Source organism: Pungitius pungitius, chromosome 5 (assembly GCF_949316345.1).
Source record: "Pungitius pungitius chromosome 5, fPunPun2.1, whole genome shotgun sequence".
Lineage (NCBI taxonomy): Eukaryota > Metazoa > Chordata > Actinopteri > Perciformes > Gasterosteidae > Pungitius > Pungitius pungitius.
In genome coordinates, this window is record NC_084904.1 from 2570831 (window position 1) to 2593687 (window position 22857).

Here is a 22857-nt window from a genome sequence, read left to right on the forward strand (position 1 = left end):
TAAATGATATAGATTGCAAGTAAGCTCTTTGTCGATAATAAGGCAATGAAAAAAGCTACAGCCAAGTAACAGAATTTTGAAGCATTAGGTATATTTTCAAATAGACTCTACATAATAAAACACAATTATTAACAATTGACCTAAAAATATCCGTCCATATTACGTCCCTGTGAGCTTTAACAAAGTGACACTACGCCAAACAATGTCACATTTTTATTGCTGCAGTGACAGAGATATTACCAAAACACACAATAAAACAAACTCTTTTAATCCCAAGACATAGTGCACATACATATCATGATTATAGCATACATGTGTATTTCAAGCTTAGTGTTCTAAAGTTTAAATTGACCCAAATGTAGTCATCATTTGTGTATTGAACTAAGTGGCCCGCAGTCTGGTATATCCACACGTGTAGGAGCTTATGCACAATTCAGGGGGGGGGGGGGGGGGGGGGTTACCTGATGAGCCCAATTAGCATGCCCGTCCTTTGGGTGCGCAGTGTTGCCAGCCAGCCCCCGAGCCACGTCAGGCCTGCAGCAACTGCTCGTCTTCTGTCCAAGGTTAGAGAGGGGCCCGCCCGGCCAGATGGAGACACTCGAAGGGAACGCACTCTGGAAGCCGGTTGAGACCCGTAGCGGGGGATTAAGTTTTTCTTTTTTGTAACGTTCAGCTTTCCTCGGGCATATAGGCTGTGCGATGTTAAACTATCAGCGGCATTGTGTCTCTGTTAGAAGACAGAAATAACGTTATCGCTTCGGTTTCCTGCTGCTTGATGGAAACGCGCAATCACGCAAATGGTTGCATTTGGAGAGTATCCGTGAATGCGATCGTCTTCTTCCGACATCGGTGCGTCAGAGAAGACTCCTCGGCTAGCTGGACCCCGGGTTGGGTGTGAAGTCTTCGCTGTGTGCACCGTGTGCTGCTGGAGTGAAGGTGACTTGCGCCCCGACGCAGTCGAGGCAATGCGGAGAAGAGTCGCAGGCGCTCATCCGGTACTTTTTCTGCACTCTAAGGCTCGTCTAGCAAAATATTTGCTCCCTCTCCCACAGTAGAGAGGGAGGAACGTGAAAGATAGACAGAGCAAAAACAATAATCGGGGTTTCAACCCAGCCGGTAGTTGTCTGCGGTGAATTGAGCGTATGAGCGGAGGAGAGAAGAAGGTGAACAGTAAGGTTCAGGGGGGTGAGGCAGGAAGCGAGAAAGTGGTGGACTTCTGCGGGGGAAAAGACAGAACCGTTCTGTGGTAGGGCTGTTTTATTCGTGGATGTGTATGCATGAGTTCTGCATCGAATGGGCGCAAAAACCGCCCCAGATCAGCCGGGAACATCTTCCAGATCGGCAAGCCTCCTCACCGAGACCCGGAGAGGAGGGAGAGCACCGAAAGTACCCGCAAAGCCCAGCGTGCCGTGGCCGACTGCAGAATGGTAGGTTTGCGACCCGTCGATGTCTGCATGGTTCCTCTGATCAGGCTGTTAATAGGACAACCTTCCTTTGTTCTAAGACGACTGACTATCCCGTGAACGAGCGATGCACAGGCGACAGCTGTTAACAGCTGCAACAAAAAAAATAGGATGAAGATTATTACCTGGTCGAGGAGCCTAAAAATAGATGCATTTTCATTGCTTTGTTGACAGTGACGGCAAACAGATCATCTTGGCGTGCAGATCGATTGTGATTGCATTTTGAGCGTTAATGATTTGAGCTAATTTGAACAACAAATTAAAAGATTATCGAGATGTTCCTGATCGGAATGCAGCTGAGTGCAGCAGGATGTTATTCAGGAGTTGCACAAAATGAACGAAATATTTGTAACCCAATCTCAAGCTCTGGTGTTGTGCAAACCACCAGATGTAGCAAACGTTAATACGTTTTTTCACCATTACTTGTATTTATTAAAAGTTATTTTAATGGCAGGGCTTCACGTTTTGCTTAGTCACCGGTTTCTGTGAGATATTAATGGACTTTTTTGAACATATATGTGCAAGTTAGTATTTCTTTGGATCACAGCAAGCAACATACGTTGGTACATTATTTGTGTTCAGTATGGGGAGACAAAGAATATGAGGCTGGTACTGCTCGGCAGTCCTTCCTGTCCAACATGTTTTCATGTTGACATGTCTATGAAGACCAGGGTCATTCTACGCAACGATCAGAACAAGCAAAAGTTCTCTCTTTTGCATTTGTGCGGTGCTTAGTTGAACAAGTGATTTGAGAGAATAACTTGGTGTGATTTTGCATTGTAACACAGATTGTCCAAGAATTCAATACGCTTGTGGCTCTGTACCGTGAGCTGGTTATCTCCATTGGGGAAATCACCGTGGACTGTCCTTCTTTGCGGGCCGAGATGCTGAAGACCCGGACTAAAGGCTGCGAAATGGCCAGAGCGGCACACCACAGTCTCTCCTTGATATCGGGGTGAGTTGGCACAGTCGCTCTCCATGGTTCTGGAAATAAGTACACCGCAAAAGGGCTGTCCACGGTTGTGACTGTGCACCAACATTGGGCGCTCTGCAACATTGCTGCGCTAAACTTCCATGGCTTTTTTAAATTCATTTTTTAACCAAAGCACATCTCTGATTTGCATAAGCATCCCCCGTTTTCGGCACTTGTAAATTTAAGCCTGCTTAAACACTTCAAAAGACGTTATCCATGTGTCTGCCTTATAAATATGAAAGGGTGGGTAGTTTGGGGAAAACAGAAAATGAGTTTAACTACAAACAAGAAAAGCAAGTGATGCCTCTTAATAACGAGGGAGACATGCAGCTTTACCAGGAACCAATCCCAACAACATGCTGTAACTGACCACTTCCCATTAGCTGGGGCCTAAAACGTTAATGCAGGAAATGGAACGCTTTCCCGGGACAAATATGTGAGATAACGGTATCAATGATGTGAAACCAATGACTTCTGCATTGCTTTTAATATTTAATGTGTTTTGAGTGTTGGTGGGTATGTGTGTGTGTTTTGTGTTTCTGTTATGTTCATTTGATCATTTATATATCAGCATGTTTTTGAACAATGGATGTTGTTATTTTGTAGAGTTCAGAATATTCTCAAAAAAACGAAATCCTTGGATTCATCCTTCACAAAAAAAAGAAGACAGCCCTTTGGTAAAAGCCAATGCAAACCATGGATCAGGGGATTTGAGGTCAAATAGAGGCTTACTTATGCAAGAGGTTTTGTTGAACAGAAGAAGCTCGACATGTCTGTTGAATTGGCCCGCCTGCTCCATTGAGCACAACATCTAATCCACATTGGTGCCAGTGGAAGAAGGGCAAAGGGAGGCTTGGGATTTGAAGGTCCTCAGTGATGCCAAGATGCCAGTTGACTTGGAAACCTCACACTTACTTAAAGAACAATTGGACAGACTGACGCCAGTAGTGAGAGGGATTTGGAAAAACGCTCTGCGGTGTTATCTGCTTGCAAAAGCCCGGGCGCTAGGTCCGCTCCAGCTATAGTCCATCTTCCTATACACGTTTGTTGGAGACCTGCAAACTCATCTATCTCATCAATCTCCATTAAATGTAGGTCTGCCATATTTGTCATTGGCCCGAGTTTAAATATGGTTAGCCAGTGAGCATGTCTACTGCATGTTTCTCGTCATAAGGAGGCATGAATCATGCAACTTCCTTTGTACATCTCAGGTGCATTTTCATAACAAGGCTTTAATGACCTCTCATTCAAATCATCCGAGAAACAGAGCAGTTTACAGTGCTGAGCCTTTATGCTCTGCACTCCTTTTTTCCAATATACGGCTCTCAATTAAACAGCTAGATACAGTTATACCGCCAAGCCAACGTGTACTATCATTTATAGTCCTGTACCTGAATTTTCAGCTGCTGCTTTAGAAAAAGAGAGTGTAGCGGCTTCAGAGAGAACTTTAACTTCTTTTTGTCCAAGTTTCCACAGGGCATCGAAATCACTCTAAACTTCCTGCTCTTTAAAAGTTCTCTGGGCCATTTTAATGTCCGTCTCCACTACTAGACACAGGGCTCGAATTAGACGGAACAGATCATGCCCCTTTAATCAAATAAAGCTGGTGTGTCTCAATGGTTTGAGTGATGCGTGGCCTCTCTGACTTAGAACAGCTGTTGAGCCGGATAGCGTTGATGACAGCTCTCCTTCAGCAACGGTCCTGTAGAAGTAAAACAAGGACGGGAAGGAGAAGGTTGTCGCTGAAAGAGGGGAATGCAACAGCAGGATCTGTGTGAAAAATATTTGAACCAGGTGCCAAGTTTCACACCTTCCATCGCTGTCACTTTCCCCAGTGATATCACACCCGCTGCATATCTCATGCTGTAGTTCCCCCCTCGAACACCGGATTGATACGTTGGATGCAACTGTGGTGTCTTTTAAAAGCTAGTCACCAGCAGTAGAAAATACTCAGATAGGGGTTTTATGTTTGAATGTACCCACCGCATTTTATTTACACATTTTTTGGACACACAGTAACATAATCAAGCAAAATCAAGCCAGTTTGGCCTTGTCTACATTAAAGAAATACAACCCGGTCTAAAGAAACAGGCAGCCATTGTTTATTCGTCCTTAAATGCAAAAACCCAGCATATCTCTCAACTCTTTTCATGTAGTCTACAACCGCTTTTGATATTAGTAACTCTTCATCTGTGTTAAGATATTTCAAAAACATTATCCACACAATCCAATCCACCATGTAGTATTTAAGAAATAAGTAAGTTAGGTGAATTGGACTCTTTACATTACTATTGGCCATATTATTACCGTAATCGGGCAATAGCTCCATTTTTTATGCAGTTTGTAGTGATCAAAGGAACTGCTACAGACTAAAGGGTTAGGTTTGGCACATACATGTCAAGTTACTGAGCTCAACAAATTCAAACTCATCAGCTAACTTTTGTTTTACTTTACACAGAGACATGAACTTTGTGTACAACGGTTTTATTATAAAACTATGGTTTTATTTTTTTTTCATAAAGTTAATTGTATCCAGAGTTCAACTAGTTCCAGTCATCCAGTAAAGCTCTCTGTGCTCTAACCATGTGTCATTTCAGGCCAGAGGATGGGGAGATCCATCCTGAGATCTGTAGGCTCTTTATCCAGCTGCAGTGCTGTCTGGAGATGTACATCACTGAGATGCTCAAATCGGTCTGCTTGCTGGGCTCCCTGCAGCTTCACAGGAAAGGTTAATACACAAAGCCTCATGGCATAGCTTAGGTTTGCTAGTTATTATTCAGAATGTCATCTAAGCCTTCACAAACATTCTTTGAATGCTAACAGCAGCCTAATCAACACTCCTGGATATATATAATAAGTGATTTTTGTATGTTTTGAGGAAGTTGACAAATCATTTAATTGGACGGGTAAATTCATGTCCGTTTCCTTTCATCCTTGTTTCCCCAATGTTTAATGTAGTGGTGACACATGTTTAGGCTGGCTGCTCTCTGTATGCTTTAGGTAAGGACTCCTGCGGCCCTACCGGACTCCAAAGTAAGACAGAGGAGAGTTCTGACATCCCCATCCTCGAGGAAACCTCTTCTACCCCCACTGACTGTCCTCATCTCTCCTGGCTGGTGGCAACTGACATAGATAACATAGAAAAGTAGGTGTATCCTTCTTCCTGTGTGTAAGTGCTGTGTTTGTACTTGCGTGTATTTATTGACGTGTAAAGTGTTCCTCGTTGTAGTACGTACGTAAAGAAACATACGTATATATATATATACACACTGGTTGACATTCATCATTTCAACATTTCATCGCGACACAGAATCAAAAAATATAAAGTGCAAGGAGTCTGCAAACTACTTGGAAAAAAACCTCACATTCATGCCACAAAAAATGTATTTAAGATGTATTTTCAGATGACACTGCAAAAAATGGGGCAGGTGAGCATTTTCTGAAGTTGTATGTCTATGTGTGTGTGCGTAAATACACCACATGACAGACGTCCTAGATCTAAGACTATATTTGTGTCGTTGCAGGGATATGAGGGAGATGAAGAATCTTCTCAGTAAACTCAGGGAGACAATGCCTTTACCATTGAAGAACCAAGGTAAGATAGACAGCCAGTATCTATTAAGCTTCAGCCTATTGTACATCCCTAAACACACCTCATGCTCTGCTGTGTGTTGTTGTGCCCAGATGACAGCAGTTTGCTGAACCTGACTCCCTACCCACTGGTCCGACAGAGGAAGAGGCGGTTCTTTGGGCTCTGTTGCCTGGTAACCAGCTGAGGGCCCCGCCTTCGTGGGTAGGAGGCGGCAACAAAGACACCATTACCCACTGTCCTTCACCACTCGTGTCTCCCACCAATCTATTACTGCCATTTTCAAATGAATTGTCTCTTTCTCTTTTTTTTAAAAGGCTGCCCATTTTATAATTTTATTTTGTAATACAAAGAATAATTGTAACTGCAAAGTAATGAAAACAAAAGTCATGAACATATATTTAAGATATTTTGCAACACCTTTTTTTTGTAAATGAAGTCAGATATCTGCTTGTACAATGTTAAAGCGAATGAGAGGTGATATGAAAGTGTTGATGTTTATTTACTTCTGCAATGCCGAGTGACTGAAATGAGGATTCATGTAAAAAAAAAAAAGAAAATCGAGAATGTTATTGTCAGTTTTTGTCAAAAATAATGTGTTAAATTATGAATAGAAGCCATCTGAAAATTTCAAGATGACACTTGACAAAAGTTATTCATATGTGTGTGCTGGGATGAGAGGTTTGTGCAGTGTACGTCTGTTGTGTATTACAGTGTATGTTTTCTGTTTAATGCTGTTTTTTCTTCTCAATGTACTTAAGTTAGTCTTCCATAAACCTAAAGTACCTGTATCCAACTTTAACCTTTCAGCTTTCAAAATGGAATATATGATACTCAAAATACTCAAAATGAAAACTTCTTTGCACATAATAATATATCTACAAACTGAAACGTTAGACATGTATATTCACATACTCTTTAGGCAATGCTCTCTGAATTATTTTCAAAGATGGAGATGGAAAGTAAATAATCTGTTTGTTGGTGTAAACAGGGAAGGTCAGTCCAGGGCAGACCGAGGCCACGCAGCATGGCTATTAATGATAGTGATCAATATTTATGGCACGGTGAAGGTACGGTAGTCAAAGCTGATATAGGTCATTTTACATTGTTAATAAACTTTTGTTATTGAAACTGATTAACCAGTCTCCGGAATTGTCTTGCCTGTTATCCACCAATTTCTCCACGGGGTGGAGACAAACTATTAACAAACTGAAAATTAAGTGCTTTGTATTCATAAACGTTTGAAATTGCAATGGGTCTCCATCAAATGGTTGCACATCCCTCCTTGGGAGTAAAGAATGGTACTGCTGCTCCACTAGCGTTGATGTGATTTCATTTTGTTTCTCTAGGACTGCTACCAGATGTTTAGACTCAGAACTTTGCATTCCAGGTGTAGGTTGGTGATGCTCAAACTGGGGCTTTGCATGGGCCGGAGGCAGGTAAGTAGACATGACTTGTGATTGTGGTACCATGTTTACTGTCAGAGTTGGCCTGTGATGGTTTCACTCTGGGCCTTGCACCCAGTATGTGGTCTGCAGCTGAAGAATGACATGGTTGTCGTTCTGATGCTCTCGGGGAAAATATCCCAGCTTCCGCGTTTAATGGACAAAGCTTAACTTTGTTCCTTTCTCCTTCCAGGTAAGAATTCATCCCGTTGGTTTTGCTCCTGCTAACTTCAGATGGGCAAGAGTCAGACATTCCAAGGACTTTCAATTTGGCAGTGAATGCAGCAATATCCATTTCCAAAGCCAACTTTTCCTTCCTTTCTCTGAGTAGTTGTTCTTCCGCTTCCAATGCATGCTTATCTTGCAATAGTTTCTGACGAACCATGAGTGCAGCCATTTCTGCTTCAGCTTTAATGTGTGCTGAGCGGGTGGATGAAGTGTTAGATAGTTTTGGATTGTTCTGAAATATTTGAAACGCTGTCACTTGGTTTCACATCGTCCAGTTGTATAGCAGAAGTCAGGAAATCAGGATTTTCTTTAAAAAGCACATGACAATTTTCAAGATGAGACTGTATGGCCTTTATATTTTGTTCATTTTGGTTTACCATAAGGTTATTTATTATGTCCATTAACCTTCTAGTTTCTTGATTTTTGTTTGTCTTTCCTTTTGAATACCTTCAATTTTAAGTGCTAATGCTTTGGCAGTAGGTTTAACTTGTCTCCTTTCTAAACCTCCATTTTGACAGTCATTTACCCCTTCAGTATTCATTTTTAATTCAAGTAAATGACCATTCATCGATTACCGGAACACCATAAAGTTCAAACACTCAAAAGCAACGGCAGAAAATGACATTAATCAGACTGTAAGCAAACAGCAGTTCACCACGTTATTAATTCACAGCAGCAGGAAAATCGAAATGTTCATAGGGGAAACACCATCAGTAATATGCAGCAATGTCCATAATCCACAGTAGGCCGAACAGGCACTTGAAATGTTCATAAGAGAGACCACGAAATTTAAAAGTATGATCTTATGATCCCATACGATTCAGTCAAAGAGTCTTTATACCTCAACTCCAGCGACGAGGCTACGAAGACGCATTTAATCCAACAGGGGGCGTTAACGTTGAAGACGCCGAATGCCGTTTTCACCACACTGATAGTCAACTTTGTCAATACCTTTGATTCCAGCGGTTAGGGCTTTGACGAAGACGTCGTAGTAGACCTAGTTACTCTCGGAAGCTTTTCAGGAAGCAAATGAGGAATGAATCAAAGCAGGCGCCCACAGGTACGTAGAATCAGCTTCTCCAATCGTCTCGTGGCTCAGTAGATGCGCGATGACGTCAGGAACAACGTGACCATCTTCTTCACGTAGTAGAATACGATGATCAATTCCAAGAGATTCAGCGACAACGTTTCACTGTTAGCGTCTTTGTGTACCCATGTCTCATGACAATCAATAAACAAAACATAAATCAAAACAAACCAACAACCCACAAAATGTAACATTTATAAAAAGCAAATAATATAAAGAAAACATCTATGGCTCCTACACTTTGAGTTCACATAAGGTAATGGTTAAAGGGTGGTAATTTGTATTTTGGGATTAACACCCCAAAATGTACTGTATTTATTTTGTCGAGACAGAATGGCAAATAAACCAGATTTGCTTTCATTCATAACAAGCAGCGTTTGTCACTCTTTACAGAAGGCTGGAGAAATGGAGTGAAAATGAGAGTAAAAGGTTAAACCTTCAGATCTCAGACAGGATTTAACTGCTTAGAGTTTGCTGTTTTTGTAATGGTGAAGTGATAGATCGTTTCAACACAAACATTTAGCCAAATGACCTTCAAGAGTTAGGATTAGCGTCAAATAAATTTGATGATAAAATAGGATTATGGTGTGACCATTTTAAAAATTGTTGTGACATACAATATTATTACTTTTTCATGACATCAAGAAGCGGGTGTCACACAGGTTCAGATACACATACGGCTAACTAGTCGGAATACATTTTCAGCAGGTCCATTTTTCTATTTATTTGTTGCTGTGATACAGTTTTACAATATGGTTTTATATATGCATAACCATCTGGTGAAGTTACATATAATGAAATACATATTCACTGAAGAAATATCATCATCTTCTATATAGCTTATCCTCGTGGGGCTGACAGAGAGAGAGACAGGCATTCAATCTGGCATTTTAGAGTGACCATTTTACCTCTACTACATGCCTTTGGAACATGGAGCATTGAAACAACATGCTATCGCCCACACCACCGTGCAGCCCTACGAGGAGAGTGTAAAAGTGAATGAATGTGTAAGGGAAGTCATGTGGTCAATCCCGCATCTTCAGCAGTACAAGGCTGGATACTGACGACTGACACCTTTTCTCCCTTACATCGGCGAAGTCCCGTTTCACACTCGCTCATGCTCTGAGTCACTGAGGTTAAGTTCTCCCCAATTCTCACACACACATTTATACCTGGGCTCAAGCAATCTGCTGAGTCCTTGCAGCGACACGCGTTGGTTTGATCTGAAAGAGTGGCGAGAAGAGGAATGGGATCAGTAACGAAAAGCTGCAGATACTTACGTTAACGGATTGAAACTGTTCGATGTCCCTACCGTCACAGGTCTCCCACATGTGGCAGTTTGTGCAGCCCGTTTTGCTGCTGGGCTGCGGCCACTTGCATGAGGCATCCTCCGCTACGGTATGGACGCTCCCCATACACAGCAGGGCATGCATTTTGCAGACATTCAGAAGGACTGACTTTCTACTCACAGGATTAGTGGCGCATACCTCCAAAGATGAACTGGTGATAACAAAAAAAAACTTCATCAAACACAGTAACCACAGAAACAATAGAATTTAATAAAGTCCGTTCAATTCAACTACCTGCACTCAAAAGGCATTTTGCAAACACATTTTCCTTTGTGAAGCTTCTCCCACGGTTCACATTGCACGACCAAAGAGCGGTCTACTTCGGGTGTTGTGACTGTGGAATACATAAGAATCACTCCCCCACATTGCTGACATCCATGCATGCAACAAAATAAATACAGTTTACGAAAAAGTGGAGTACAATATACCACAGTCACATACTGCATATACAGTCTGTTGGATGACTTCAAAGCATATAAACCTTGAAGTAAAATGTACCTGGGCTGCATTTGATGTCTGATGGGTCTGGGGAAAAATGCAGACTGGAGTCACATATAATCGTTGGTTCCCCTAATAGCTGTCTGCCTTCTGGACAGGACAAGGTGACTCTCTCCCCTATGCCATAGTTCTGCTGTGAAGGAGAGGCTGTGACGTCATCAGAGAGGGACAGTGCGGTGCACCTGGAGACTTAAAGAAAAGCCCCAAATTTGCAAAGCACACAGTATACAAGGCAACACACCTGGCCGTTAAACAACCCTTTTTTTCTGTTCTGTGTTTCTCACTTTGCCCACTGACATCTTGGACATCATGTCAAGCTCCATTTCAGGCTGTGTGAACACTGGAACAACACAAAACTGATGTCCAGGGTGGGAATGCAATGTTGTGATGTACCTAAAATCGGAATGATTCTGTGCGCTTAATGATGACTTGCGTAATTTGGTATGCATGGTGTCCACCGCTTGTCTGTTTGACCCCTGCAAAGTCAAACCATGGCTCTGTCATGTTAAACTACATACCACCCGGGTCGCCGGGAGCCCTTTATACTGCATGGTGTTTAAGAACTAAGTTGCCCCTGCCGCTCTTAATACACTGAATAGGGCGTAGGATGGTTTGTGCTGCCCTAAATACTGGGACCACACAAACAGGAATGACTGGAGCGCCGGCTCCGACACTGATACATCCACAATTCAACTCGGATTACAATATGCTTAGCTTTATTATAGTTACTCACCTGTGCAAAGTCCAGGGCTGGTAGACCAGGTTTGATTAGCAGTGCATTCTAGGATGCTGGCACCAACGAGATAAAATCTGTCTGTGCAGGTGTACTCAACTCTACTACCCACAATGTAAATGTCCAGAGGTACCTGCGGAGCAAATGGACACAAGAAGGGTTTTACAGTAGTTTTACATTCACAAAAATATTTCCCACATTAGTATTGTTGTTTTTATGTTGTGTCTCAAATATGCTTTAAAAAGCTGCATCATTTCTTAGAGTAGCGCTAAACTCTGCCCTGCTTAGTCTCACTAACCCTGTAAAAGTGTTAAAAAACGAATGAGTGTGATGATGACAGTATTTGATCTCTGCAATGGTTTGTTATGCAATGAATGGTAAGTTCATGTTTGGTTTAATCTTCACCCGGATGTAGCCGTTGATTAGAGGAGGTGGATTTTCACACGTCTGACTTGCTGGGAGAGTTTGGTCAAAGCAATTAGGCTCCATGGTTCTGTAGACAAATAATACAAATTCAAGATATTGTGTAGAGTTGATGTTGGATGTTGGGAAATTTCCATCAAGGCAGTGAACCCGGGTTACAATAGTGTTAAACTTAAAATGAATCTGACTTTAGGTATTGGAGGTCTTGGTCTTCACAGTCAGACGCCTCAGTGGGTTCTCCGATACAATGCTGCCCCCCGTTCCGGGGGGGGGGATTAGAGCAAGTACGTCTTCTTGATCTTCGACCCCCAGAGCACAATGACCAAGCGGACCAGCAGGTCCAACTGCCGTGGATCACTCCTTGATGGGAAGAAACAGAAAAGAAGAGCGTGGGACAAAGTGCGGAATATATTGCTGTCGGTGTGATTTTCTATTAATTACCTCATCTAACCGGGAAAGAATTGAATCAGCCTTTTTATCAAACTGTAAAATCAGTCCTTTAAACATATCAAACCACATTGAGACCAAAGGGACAGGAGTTGTAAAGAACCTGTCAAAAAAAAATGTAAAACCCACCCGGCTGACCCTGCGCTTCGATTCCCTGCTCACAGCCCAGTCCTGATGTGCCAGGCTTACAGATGCATTTGCATTCATCTCCATCCATGACAACCAGGCCATTGTTGCTGCAGGGCCGGCAGTGGCAGGTGTCGCTCTCAGTGAGGTACTGCTCTATGGCATTGCGAAGGTAGAGTCTCTTCACCCCAGCACACTGAACCTCTTTCACCAGCTCTGACACCGGCCGCAGCTGCAAAACAAGAGAGATGCAGCGTTGCAGTGTCGCTATTCGATAAAGATGCATGTATGTGGATTACTTTCATGGTTTTATAGTTCAAAAGTGCTTATTTCAGTCTACCCTCACCGTTTGTTTTGTCACTTTTGGAAATGATCGAACAGACTCTGCCCAGTTTGAGAACATTTCCCAGTTCCTGTCCGGATTAGCGAGCTCCATGCCCTCCAGTGCTGCGATATGTTGGATGCCTCCTCCAACCACATTCACTTTTTTCACAGAATTGGAGCTGGAAGAACCTATTTTGAAAAGGTTCGCCAAGAAATAGGATGATTCATAAATGGCAAAGGACCTCATTGGTTAGTTAGTTAGTTAGTTGTATTCGCCATAACATTTGACCTGATCTTATTGGCGTCCAACGTCTGTCTTTCTTGCAGTCCACATGATGGATGGGGAATATAAGAAACCAACGTTTAGTCCTTGTACATTCGTCAAAGTCATGTAGTGTGTCCTCTTGGAATCCAAGGAAAAAGACAAACAAAAGGCAGCGTTAACAGCAGGATTGAAGCAGTGCTGTTCAATTTCATCCATTGGATGTTCAGAATGACGAAAAAAACTGATATATTTATACATTTCCATGCAACCACATGGCTGCATTCAGCCCATTTAAAAACGCATATTTATTATTTATAAATTCGATGTGATTTACAAATTAAAACGATGCAAGTATACACAATTAGAATACATCTGATCAGCAACCAACGCTATCTGAGGTTAAAGATACTTTATCCCTGTGCCTTGCGTCCCTTGCTGGAAATGTATGTTTCTTAATAATACATAATGCTGAATCTTTCAGAAGGTTGACGATTCTTTCATTCCTGACCCGACAATCCTCACCCGTCTGTTTGTGAGTTTCCGCATCAATCTTGGCGATGATCTCTAAGGAGCCTCCGAGGCTTCCTTCCGACAGGTAGTGTGTTCCAAACATCTTCAGAACCTTCCTATAGGCGGCATAGTCGTAGACCGATGGGAGTTCAACCAGTGCCTTCCAGAACTCCCCGGACAACGGGAGGTACTGGTGGGAGTTGCTCTGGAACTGAGCGACCTCTATGTCACTCTTCAGAACCAACAGCTTGTGGGTCTACAAGGAATAAAATAAGTGAGTATGCTGTTTTTCAAATTTTCAAATTAGATTTTCCCTTTTCAATCCCACAAATGACCACTGGGATCTAGGGTGACAAAAAGTTCAACACACACCTGGGTCTGTGATTGTGTCTGGTGAAAGTCGTAGTTGTTGTGTCCTGTCGTGGTGCCGGTCACTTTCTCTCTGTTGACAATGTCCTTCGCATATTTCCATTCACTGGTGTACATCTCATCTGAGAAGTCACTCTGAGCTTTAACCTGAGGACAGCACAGGTTTCAAAATGTTAATTTAATAATATCAATTCAACCAATCACAGGAAAATGAAATGAAACATGAACGTTAGTAAGCAATGATTTTACTACTAAATTGTGAGCATTAACCGAAGGTCTTACATAATAACCACAATACTGCCTTCTTCAATCTGCATATTGTTATATGCGATAAGCAAAGTATCTGTTTTTTCAATTGAACAATTCAAAGCTGATTCAGAACTAACTGATGCCCATTTGTGGCATTGCATTGCTTAATTTGAATGCATAGTCTTTGTCATCCAAGCCCAGATAATTGATCACTAACGAGCTCATTAACACCAGGTGTAATGCATAGTTACGTCAGATCATAATATGGTATGTTAGTACCAGGTGTAACTGGGGTCTTTGAGGGTTGGATCAACTTACCTCTCGTCTTTTAAACCAGCTACAAGTCAAGTCTTTGTCTCTATTGTCCCTGAAGACTCAATCATCACCACATTCTTTCCTCAACTTTAGTTAGGAAGCCGCCCCAAATGAACCAGATCACAAAATGCATCAAATGCACCGAGGAAGGGGTGAAGAAGCCGTAAGTAGAAAATATTTTAAACAGTTGATAGGCTTTAATGATCCGGAGAAATGTCAAGGCAGCTGCCAAATGCCTACAGGGTACCTTCACAGCGAGACACCTCCAAGAGAACTGTCGATAAAACATTGCAGTTCTAGATGTGACCAACCATAAAGCTGAACTGGGTGGTACTAAGCGGCAATCGGTAGAGAGCACTGTGGACGCCGCTGAAGATGACGCGGCACTGTCCCCCGAAGCTCTTTGTGTTGATGACAGGGGCCCTCTGCTTCCCTGACACCACGTCAAACCTGCAGGTTATATACATCCCAACGTTACGCATATGGCTCCTGCTTTTGTGTTGGTGCAGCAACATGTCACTTACCCGAGTCCAAGCAGTTCAATGTTAGGCGGGGGAACTGACTTTTGACACACAATGTGTTTTTCCGCGTCACAGCCACGTTCGTCATCTCCGTCTTCCTCGCAGTCCTGATCGCCGTTACACAACAGCGACTTGCTGATGCACTTCCCTTGTGGGGAAGGAAAAAAACAAGACAAACGGCCCTGAGATTCATATTCCCATCTGTGTGAACACGGAAGGGAGCCATGGTTCATCTTCTAACCTGAGCGACAGCGATACCTGTCTCCACACCCGTCGTCTAGAGGGCAGCCTTGTGTGGTTTCACAGGGCCTGGTCTCAGTCCGCTCCCCAGCGCAGGGGTTCCCTCCAAACTGAGCGTAGTCGGCCATCGCTCGGCTTCTCGTCTGCGACACACGTGACAACGAAACTTAAAATATATTGAATTAACAAGCATGCAAAATGTGTTCTTTAACTACTCTAAGTTGTGTGGTCTAATAATTACAGAGACAGAGGAACACTCTTCAGTTCTAGAAGTAATCGTCCTCACCATTGATTTGGTGCAGCCGTCACATTCTGACCATTCACCATAAGGCCCCCACTGGCAATGAACTCTTTGGTAACAAAACCTTGGAAATGAAATTTAAATCAGGTGCTTCAATAAGTGAAAACAAATGTGTAGCGTAATGAAACCGGATTGTTATCGTTTGTGTCATTTATATTGTTGATAAAGCTGAAACAGTCGAGCATTAACATATTTACCCTTGGGGAGTGAAAAGGAATAGCAGCCATGGAAGGGCTGCCGAACAGAGTCGTGCAATGCTCTGAAGAGGAGGAAGAGGAGGAGAAAGGAGGGAGGAAGGCAAGAGAGGAGAAAGGTTTTAGCAGCAAAACTTGAGGGCACAAAGTAACTGAGTGTAAAGCCTACTTGCCTTCATGGTGAGGGAAGAGCAGCAAACACAGTCTTGAAGATGGTTTGGAGCAGCTCAGTTTTGTTCAAGTTAGGGAGGCAAACTCTTTCAGGAACATTCCTTGGAATCCCTTGGGTTTCATAATTTCATGTGTGTGTGGACGGGGGGGGGGGGGGGCAGGGAGTATTTGCTTTAGACCAGAGTAAAAAAGACATTTTTGTGGATATTCCTGCCAAAAAGCTTGTTGCGAAACTCAAAAACACAAAACCAACCAATGAATCTCTATCTGCTGTTCCTCTTCAGACAGTTAGGAAAAGGTTACTATTTAGTTTATTATTCATACTGAGACAATCATGTTCTCCACCTCAGGCACCACGAGATTATTTGGACATTGACGAACAAACATCTTGACTATCAGTTGACCCCAAACACATCTGGCCAGAGAAAGAGAGAAAGAGAGAGAGAGCAGACTCTCTCTCATCTGAGTTATTTCGAAGGCGAAACATTATTTAAGTTTTCCCAACATTCCCCAACAGACGATGCTCAGCGGTGGTTCTTCTTCCCATAGAAAATAAAGTTTCATTTCCGGGACTGTCACACACACTACGTACTAATACGTTACTGCTCCACAACTACCTCTCCATTCCCTCTCTGAGAACTGAGTTAGGCTTTTGCATTTAATGTCCACATCTCAGTATACGTGGCTCTCTGAGACATGCGTTTTGCCGTCTCATCACATTCCCAATAGAGAAACATGTATTAGGCTGTCACAATAAACGCTATTCATCATTCCCCACATCCCCTCTGGGATAGCAGAAGCAAAAAAAAAAGCTTTCTAAAAACCATTAACAATGTTCTTGTGTGGTGCTTAGCACAGGGTGCAGCCACAATATCCTCGCAAAATAGAAAACAGACTTATAACCATAGAACACACCAGCTGTTTCTCAATGATTGTAAAAACAATCTCAAAGACACGATAGCTATGAAGTTTCTGTGTGAGTGTATGAAGAAAACAATTCTGATTCACTAGGCTGCAGAGAAAGGGGCACCAGCAAAAAATGTTTTTCCTAATATGGCACGTCAAACTGTCTGCTGTGCATTGAACCCATCCATGGTGAAGGTGAAGGAAATGTCATTTCAACCCAATCAGCACATCTGGGACTTCTCGTGGTACATTACACATGATAGCTTAAAAGTTATTGCTTTTTTCAAAGGTCATCCTCAACTTTTAAGCCGACGTAGACAGAAACAGAATCAACTTTATTGGAAGTTTTTCTTGTGTGTACAGAAATAGACAATACAGCTTGGAACAAGGACAACAAAGCTGAACAGTTAAAGGTAAATGATAATGTGTAGAAAAGTACACTCTGACCTTGATTTTTTTTGGTGCCAAACGATATGACTTTTAATAACTTTATGACACATTGCATTATGACTTTTTTTGATCAATTAGGATACAAGCTTTTATAACCTTTGAGATGATTACACCATGATACTTTTATTCCTTTCTTGTGACTTTTGACCCCCAAAAACACATTGATATTCTTGTTAATGTTTAGAACTTTTTATTTCATAATACTTTGATAATTAAAAAAATATATTGATCCTATTGCAGAGTAACCTTTGTCACATTTAGGGTTAGGGTTACTTTTGCATTTTGAGTAATGTAGTGTATGAATAACCTTGTTCTAGGAGCCTCACATCCACAAAGTCAACAATTGTTCCCTGCAGTGTTGGTTTCTTCCTCTCCAGACACTTAACGCTTTGTTGTTCATCAATGCCAGAGGAGATGCAGATGCTTTGTAATAAAGATGACATGTTAAAGGCTCTTCTTATGGTTTGCAATGATGCACATTTCAATCATTTAATGAAGCAAGGACACAATTAACTAATTATCTGCAAATGTAGTAATCACCAGGATGTTGGCTTCTCCGGCTGATTAATGCCATTTCGGCGTTACAATGTCCAGAAGATATGTGGTCAGTGGGGTCACACACTTCCAATGGAGTTAGGTCCACTGTGTAGGATCGAGGGACATCTAGCGGTGAGCTTGCAGATTGCTTTGAACAGAACCCCCCCCCACTCATCACTCCCTTACCTGGTCCACTGTCAGGATCTCTGGTGTTTTTATAATCTTTTGAGATATCTAAAAGAGGATGAGAGCTTCTAGTTTTTAAAAGCCTTTTTAACGTGCAACATCTTACGCCTTACCTTTATCTCCATCCGGGGCAGCCAGCTAATAAGGATGCCAGTAGCTTGACCTGCGCCTAGTGCATTGCATCCTTGACCTTGTTATAAATTTCACTATTTATATGCAAAAAAGGGAAATTGTCAGCAAAATTCTTGTTGGAAAAATGCAGAGTGTAGCGTTCAAGCAGACAAGTTTGAACATCTACAGGGATATTTAGCAGATGTCTTCTTTTTTTACATACAGTTCATAACATTTTTCTAAAATCAATGTGCATTGGCATTTCTGAAAGCCTGTATGAACAAAAACTAACACGGAAGCACATGCCTGTGAGTATTGAGATGTAGTACAGTCTAGGAAACAGCAGAGAGCAATAGAGATTTGAGAATCACCTTCCTCTTCATGGCTGAGAAGTGATTCAAGGCTGAGAAAATTCATGGAATCATGGAGTAAAATGGCATTTAATTAGGAACTATTAGATGATAAAGTTGTGATCCTAATGATTTGTCCGCATGTTAAGAGACAAAGAGCAAGAGAGTCTGTATGAAGAAGTTTGACAACCAGATGTGCAGAGAAACATACCTTAACAGACTATTTAATGAGAAAGTGTTTTTTTTCATTTTTTAGATGAAATCAGCATCAGCTGCTCTATAACAAGAGCTAATTCATACGGACTTGCAATCTTGGCTTGCTGCATGAATTACTATTACTGTAAGTATTGTAATTGTCAGTCGTCATGTCTGACATTTAAACTCAACATTTATATTTATATTTAACATTTACATTTAACATTTATATATAACATTTAACATTTACATTTAATATTTGTTATTTAACAACTTTGTGTTACTGCCAAACATTGTACTTGGAAAAGTTGTTGCATGTATTAACATGATTTTGTCTCTAAATGTTTGAAAAAGTGTGAATATTGTCCTGATTTTTTTATTCATGTGATAATGCTAAATGTACGAAAACTGCGCAGGATTTTAGAAGGTGCAACATTTTACAAGCGGCGCCCCATAATTATGGGTATATATCTGCTCTCATTGCCAGACAGGAGGCCACAATGTGCATATACATCACAAACTGAGTTTATGTGTTCCAATTAAATTTTTTTTCAGCAGCATTAGGTGAGGTTGTGTTGGTGAGTGTTAATTCCTGCGACCTATCATTTTGTGAAATGACACAAAGACAGTGTTATCCTGCCCATAAATTTAGAATGTCAAATGGGCTTGGTTTTACTACCGTGGTAATTTCCTTTTGGAAAAGCGGATAGATTTTCTGACACTTCACAGCAGAGGTATCAAACAGAGAGAAAAGCTAAAACCATTTGCCAACAATCCCCATCACTACATTTACAAAAAAAAATGAAGCTCCCTCAAGGTAAGTATCTCATTCAAGAGCCATTTTCCAGGTCTAGCAACTTCAGAGCAAACTTTCTTTAGAGAAAAGTCGTGTCATTTGTTCTTACCAGTGCCTTACCAAGACAGACCTATGTCCCCAAAGCAAGGATTGGTAGCATATACTAGTCGGGCTTATGCGTGTTAAAGCCAAAAGCGTTTCATTTTTGGATTCATAATTGGAGACTGTTGAAAAGTATTGACTCTTGAAGCCACAAACATTTACAGTACTCCCTCGCTGTCGCTTTGATGATAAAATAAAGTAAAGTGGTGTGTAAAATGCTAAACAGACAAATCTGCACTGCAACTTACTACATTTGTGCAAAATAATTAATACACAATATTGTTCTAGTTCAAGTTTTGATCAACATTTTGAGAAAACATTTAGATATTGTCACCTCAGGTCAAAATAGACGATAAAGAGATAAGTACAGTACATTCTACATTGGATAATTACAAAAAAACAGATTTTCGGTATTTTTTAAATTAACCCCCGATACTAAATGCCTTGCTTCTGTAGAGCAGTGACCCAAGTCCCTGAACAATAAGCCACCTGAGAGCGCCCTGCATCAGGGCTGCTTCCAGGAGCCTCGTGGTGTTCAGAGGGCATCTCTGACCGCCATCTGCCCGGGAAGACTCTGACTGAGACAGACTTAGTGAATGCACTAAGTATATATAGTAGTATATATACAATATACTGTATATATATATATATACACAAATTTGTCCATTTCAAAATGAAGCAGGATTAGATCTTCCTTCATTTGCAAGTTAAAAACAATTCTCTACTGTATGTATAAGACAAATATGACACAAAAACTGCATTTTCCTTTTTTTCATCAAAGGCTGGCGTTTTCTGAAGCATTTTCTAAAAATGTAAAAAAAAGTAAGTATTATGAATATGTGAAACCTGGTTAATTAACATAAAGTACCCAACCCCCCCACAATGATTTCATTCGAAGCGTAATAAAATACGATTACATTAAAACAGATAATTGACATACAAATAGGCAAATAATCTGCTGGTATACTGATATAAGCTCTGAAAGGGCATAGGGAAAGCTTTGATTTAGAACAGAGACAGGACATAATGCCAGGCTATGCCTAATTCTTTGACTTTACAGATTGCAAATGTAAATGAAAGTAATGCTCTTTGACGAACAAAGTAATAAAGAACCACTGGTCAGTTCTGTTCAATGGCCCTTTCCAATAGAATGACACGATTAACTACTGTTTTTCTCCGTCCCCTTGCTGTGAGTGGTGCTTTCAGCCTCCCTCCTGACATGTCTGACTGAGTAAATAAATGATTACAATCCCAAGCTCTGTCTTCTATTGACTTTTAATTACTGTGAATCCAAGCATTTTTGTCTCTCACTATGATATTGTAGATTTTTGTGTAGCTTGTATAGGCAGTTCAATTGGCAGCCTGCATGGGGTGCACGCCATACAACTAGACACAGTGGTTTGTGAAATTACTCCTCCTCCTCCTCCTCCTCCTCCTCCTCTTCACACTTTTCTGAAACATCTCTTTATTGCCCCTCTTTAGACTGTCTGAATGCCATTATCCATCTCTACCTCCCACACCTTTACCTCCTCATCTATGTATTCACCTGTGTATGTGTTTGTGTGTGTGTGTGTGCGTGTGTGTCGGAGAGATTGACAAAGAAAGACCCAAACACATGCACTCATAGATAAGCATTTTTGTATTTTCTATTTGCACAAACTCAAAGGACATAATGGTGCCTTTTCCTTTCACTTTTCTTTCACAGCATTAATAATGGTCTACTGTCCATTAGGAAATGGAATAAAGCAGCACTGTAGCTATTACCGTAGCCATTATCAATCAACTGTGCATTTACAGGAAATGCTAAATGTGGACTTTAATATTCAGTTAAGTGTTTGTTAAAAACAGCCTCATGCATTGTTTATGAGTCACATGACAGAAGGCCAGAATAGCAGATGTTTGTTATTTTATAAAGTAACAGTGAGACCTTGATCCTATCGAGGGAAGACGCGCACACACAGTGAGGCACTGCATCTGGGATACCTGTTTCCTCTTTGTGCGCAACACCTGGCTCCAGAAGGGCAGATGCTAAATCACAAAACAGTCTCAGCAAGGTCACCCTGGGTGCCACTGCCCACCCACTTCCATCCTCATCTCCCTGGAAACCGGATGATTTTGGGATGCTTCTCTTCAGAGATAGGGGAGGAAATACTGCCATTTTAGCTTTAAAGCTGCAAATCTACCTTATATATGTTCTACCAGTAGCTGATTGAACTAAATCCCAATTTATTTATACAATGTTTCTTCATTTAAGCAACTAACCCAATTACCACTTATCAAGCCACAACCTTTACATAATCACCCATTAGGCATAGATGCTTTATTTGATTGATTTAATTTGCCGTTTCCACTTAAAACAGAGTAACCTTTGAACAAAAAGTTTTGGATTTTTACAACAGCAAATGGTTCTTGTCACACCAGAACATGAAGGCAGAGACAACAGTTGGGACCAGGGAAGACGCACATGTCCGTACAACAAAATTCACAAGCCTGCTAAGGCTTGTTTTCATTCTTGGTGTGTATGGGGGTATTAGCAGTGCAACATTTAGAAAACAGATCACTTTGGACATGGGTCCTAAAGTGTAAAAGCATTTCCAGCTGAGATGCACTCATGCTTTTGAGAACATTGTGCTGAAGTACTGCTGAATTACTAATGGGCGAAAGAGAAAAAAAATAATGTTGAATAATGTTCATGCTTGCACTTCAGGGAAAATAAGAATAGAAGAAGCGGTATGATAGCTCAGTTCAGGTATAAGTTAAGAAATTATTGTCAATGACTTTGCAAAAGTTAAAATAATTTACAGTTCATCGGCAGCATACTATTTGCAATTACAATATGTACAAACCGTTCACGATATATAAAACATCTTAACATGAAACCACATTGAAGTGAAAGAAGAACTGTTGAAACTCGACAACTTTAACATGAGCTCCACATTGAAGCATAAAATACAAAAACAGGAGTTTCAAGCCGATACTCAGTCACTCCATCATTTTGTATTTTCTTTGTAAATGTCAAAGTTACTTGCACATACATTCACAAATCCAAAGAGTTGAGTTTCCTGTTCTGGTTGTACGTTACCAAACTAGACAACGACGTCCTTACAGAATACATTCTCAGCAGCAGATGCCACACTGAGCATGTGCGGACGCATGTGTCACTCGTATGGGATTGTTTTCATGCAAAGTGAAGCAAAACCTTGCAATAAACCTTCTGGATGCCATTTTAAAGTAATTTCCCATCTTAAATGACATCCTGCAGGGTATAGAATGACATCGATAATAAAACTGAATGAAATGATAAAAACAGAAATCTGGGGATTCAGTAACATTCAGAAACATTAATACACCTGATAAGGTAGACACCAAAGATTCACGGCTAGACATGAAACTAAACATTTACT

General features: G+C 41.2%; 2 protein-coding genes across 2 annotated transcripts; one reads left to right on the top strand and one right to left on the bottom strand.

Moving 5' to 3' along the window:
• Positions 1–481: 481 nt before the first annotated feature.
• On the top strand, positions 482–7160 carry rgs7bpa (regulator of G protein signaling 7 binding protein a). Its single transcript, XM_037483056.2, has 6 exons — positions 482–1427; positions 2252–2418; positions 5034–5164; positions 5437–5581; positions 5961–6031; positions 6121–7160. The coding sequence occupies exons 1-6, from the start codon at positions 1278–1280 to the stop codon at positions 6210–6212; spliced, it is 756 nt and encodes a 251-aa protein (XP_037338953.1). The 5' UTR covers positions 482–1277; the 3' UTR covers positions 6213–7160.
• Positions 7161–8201: 1041 nt separating this feature from the next.
• Positions 8202–15913, bottom strand: c7a (complement component 7a). The gene is made up of 18 exons (XM_037483483.2): positions 15823–15913; positions 15653–15714; positions 15441–15519; positions 15156–15297; positions 14918–15062; positions 14705–14843; positions 13833–13976; positions 13473–13716; positions 12975–13088; positions 12708–12874; positions 12365–12593; positions 11977–12148; positions 11771–11858; positions 11366–11498; positions 10633–10821; positions 10369–10468; positions 10098–10285; positions 8202–10008 (listed from the first exon to the last, which is right to left on the bottom strand). Exons 1-18 carry the CDS (start codon positions 15826–15828, stop codon positions 9803–9805), a joined length of 2547 nt encoding a protein of 848 aa, XP_037339380.2. The 5' UTR covers positions 15829–15913; the 3' UTR covers positions 8202–9802.
• Between the last annotated feature and the right edge of the window lie 6944 nt (positions 15914–22857).

What these genes read in the sequence shown, in the direction of transcription:
- rgs7bpa (XM_037483056.2), top strand. Translation starts at nt 1,278, where the DNA reads ATGAGTTCTGCATCGAATGGGCGCAAAAACCGCCCCAGATCAGCCGGG. An exon ending in CCGTGGCCGACTGCAGAATG is followed by an intron (nt 1,428 to 2,251) that starts GTAGGTTTGCGA and finishes ATTGTAACACAG; the next exon opens with ATTGTCCAAGAATTCAATAC. An exon ending in TTTACCATTGAAGAACCAAG is followed by an intron (nt 6,032 to 6,120) that starts GTAAGATAGACA and finishes TGTTGTGCCCAG; the next exon opens with ATGACAGCAGTTTGCTGAAC.
- c7a (XM_037483483.2), bottom strand. An exon ending in GGAAACTCACAAACAGACGG is followed by an intron (nt 13,089 to 13,472) that starts GTGAGGATTGTC and finishes TTGGATTCCAAG; the next exon opens with AGGACACACTACATGACTTT. An exon ending in TAATCAACGGCTACATCCGG is followed by an intron (nt 11,499 to 11,770) that starts GTGAAGATTAAA and finishes TTTGCTCCGCAG; the next exon opens with GTACCTCTGGACATTTACAT.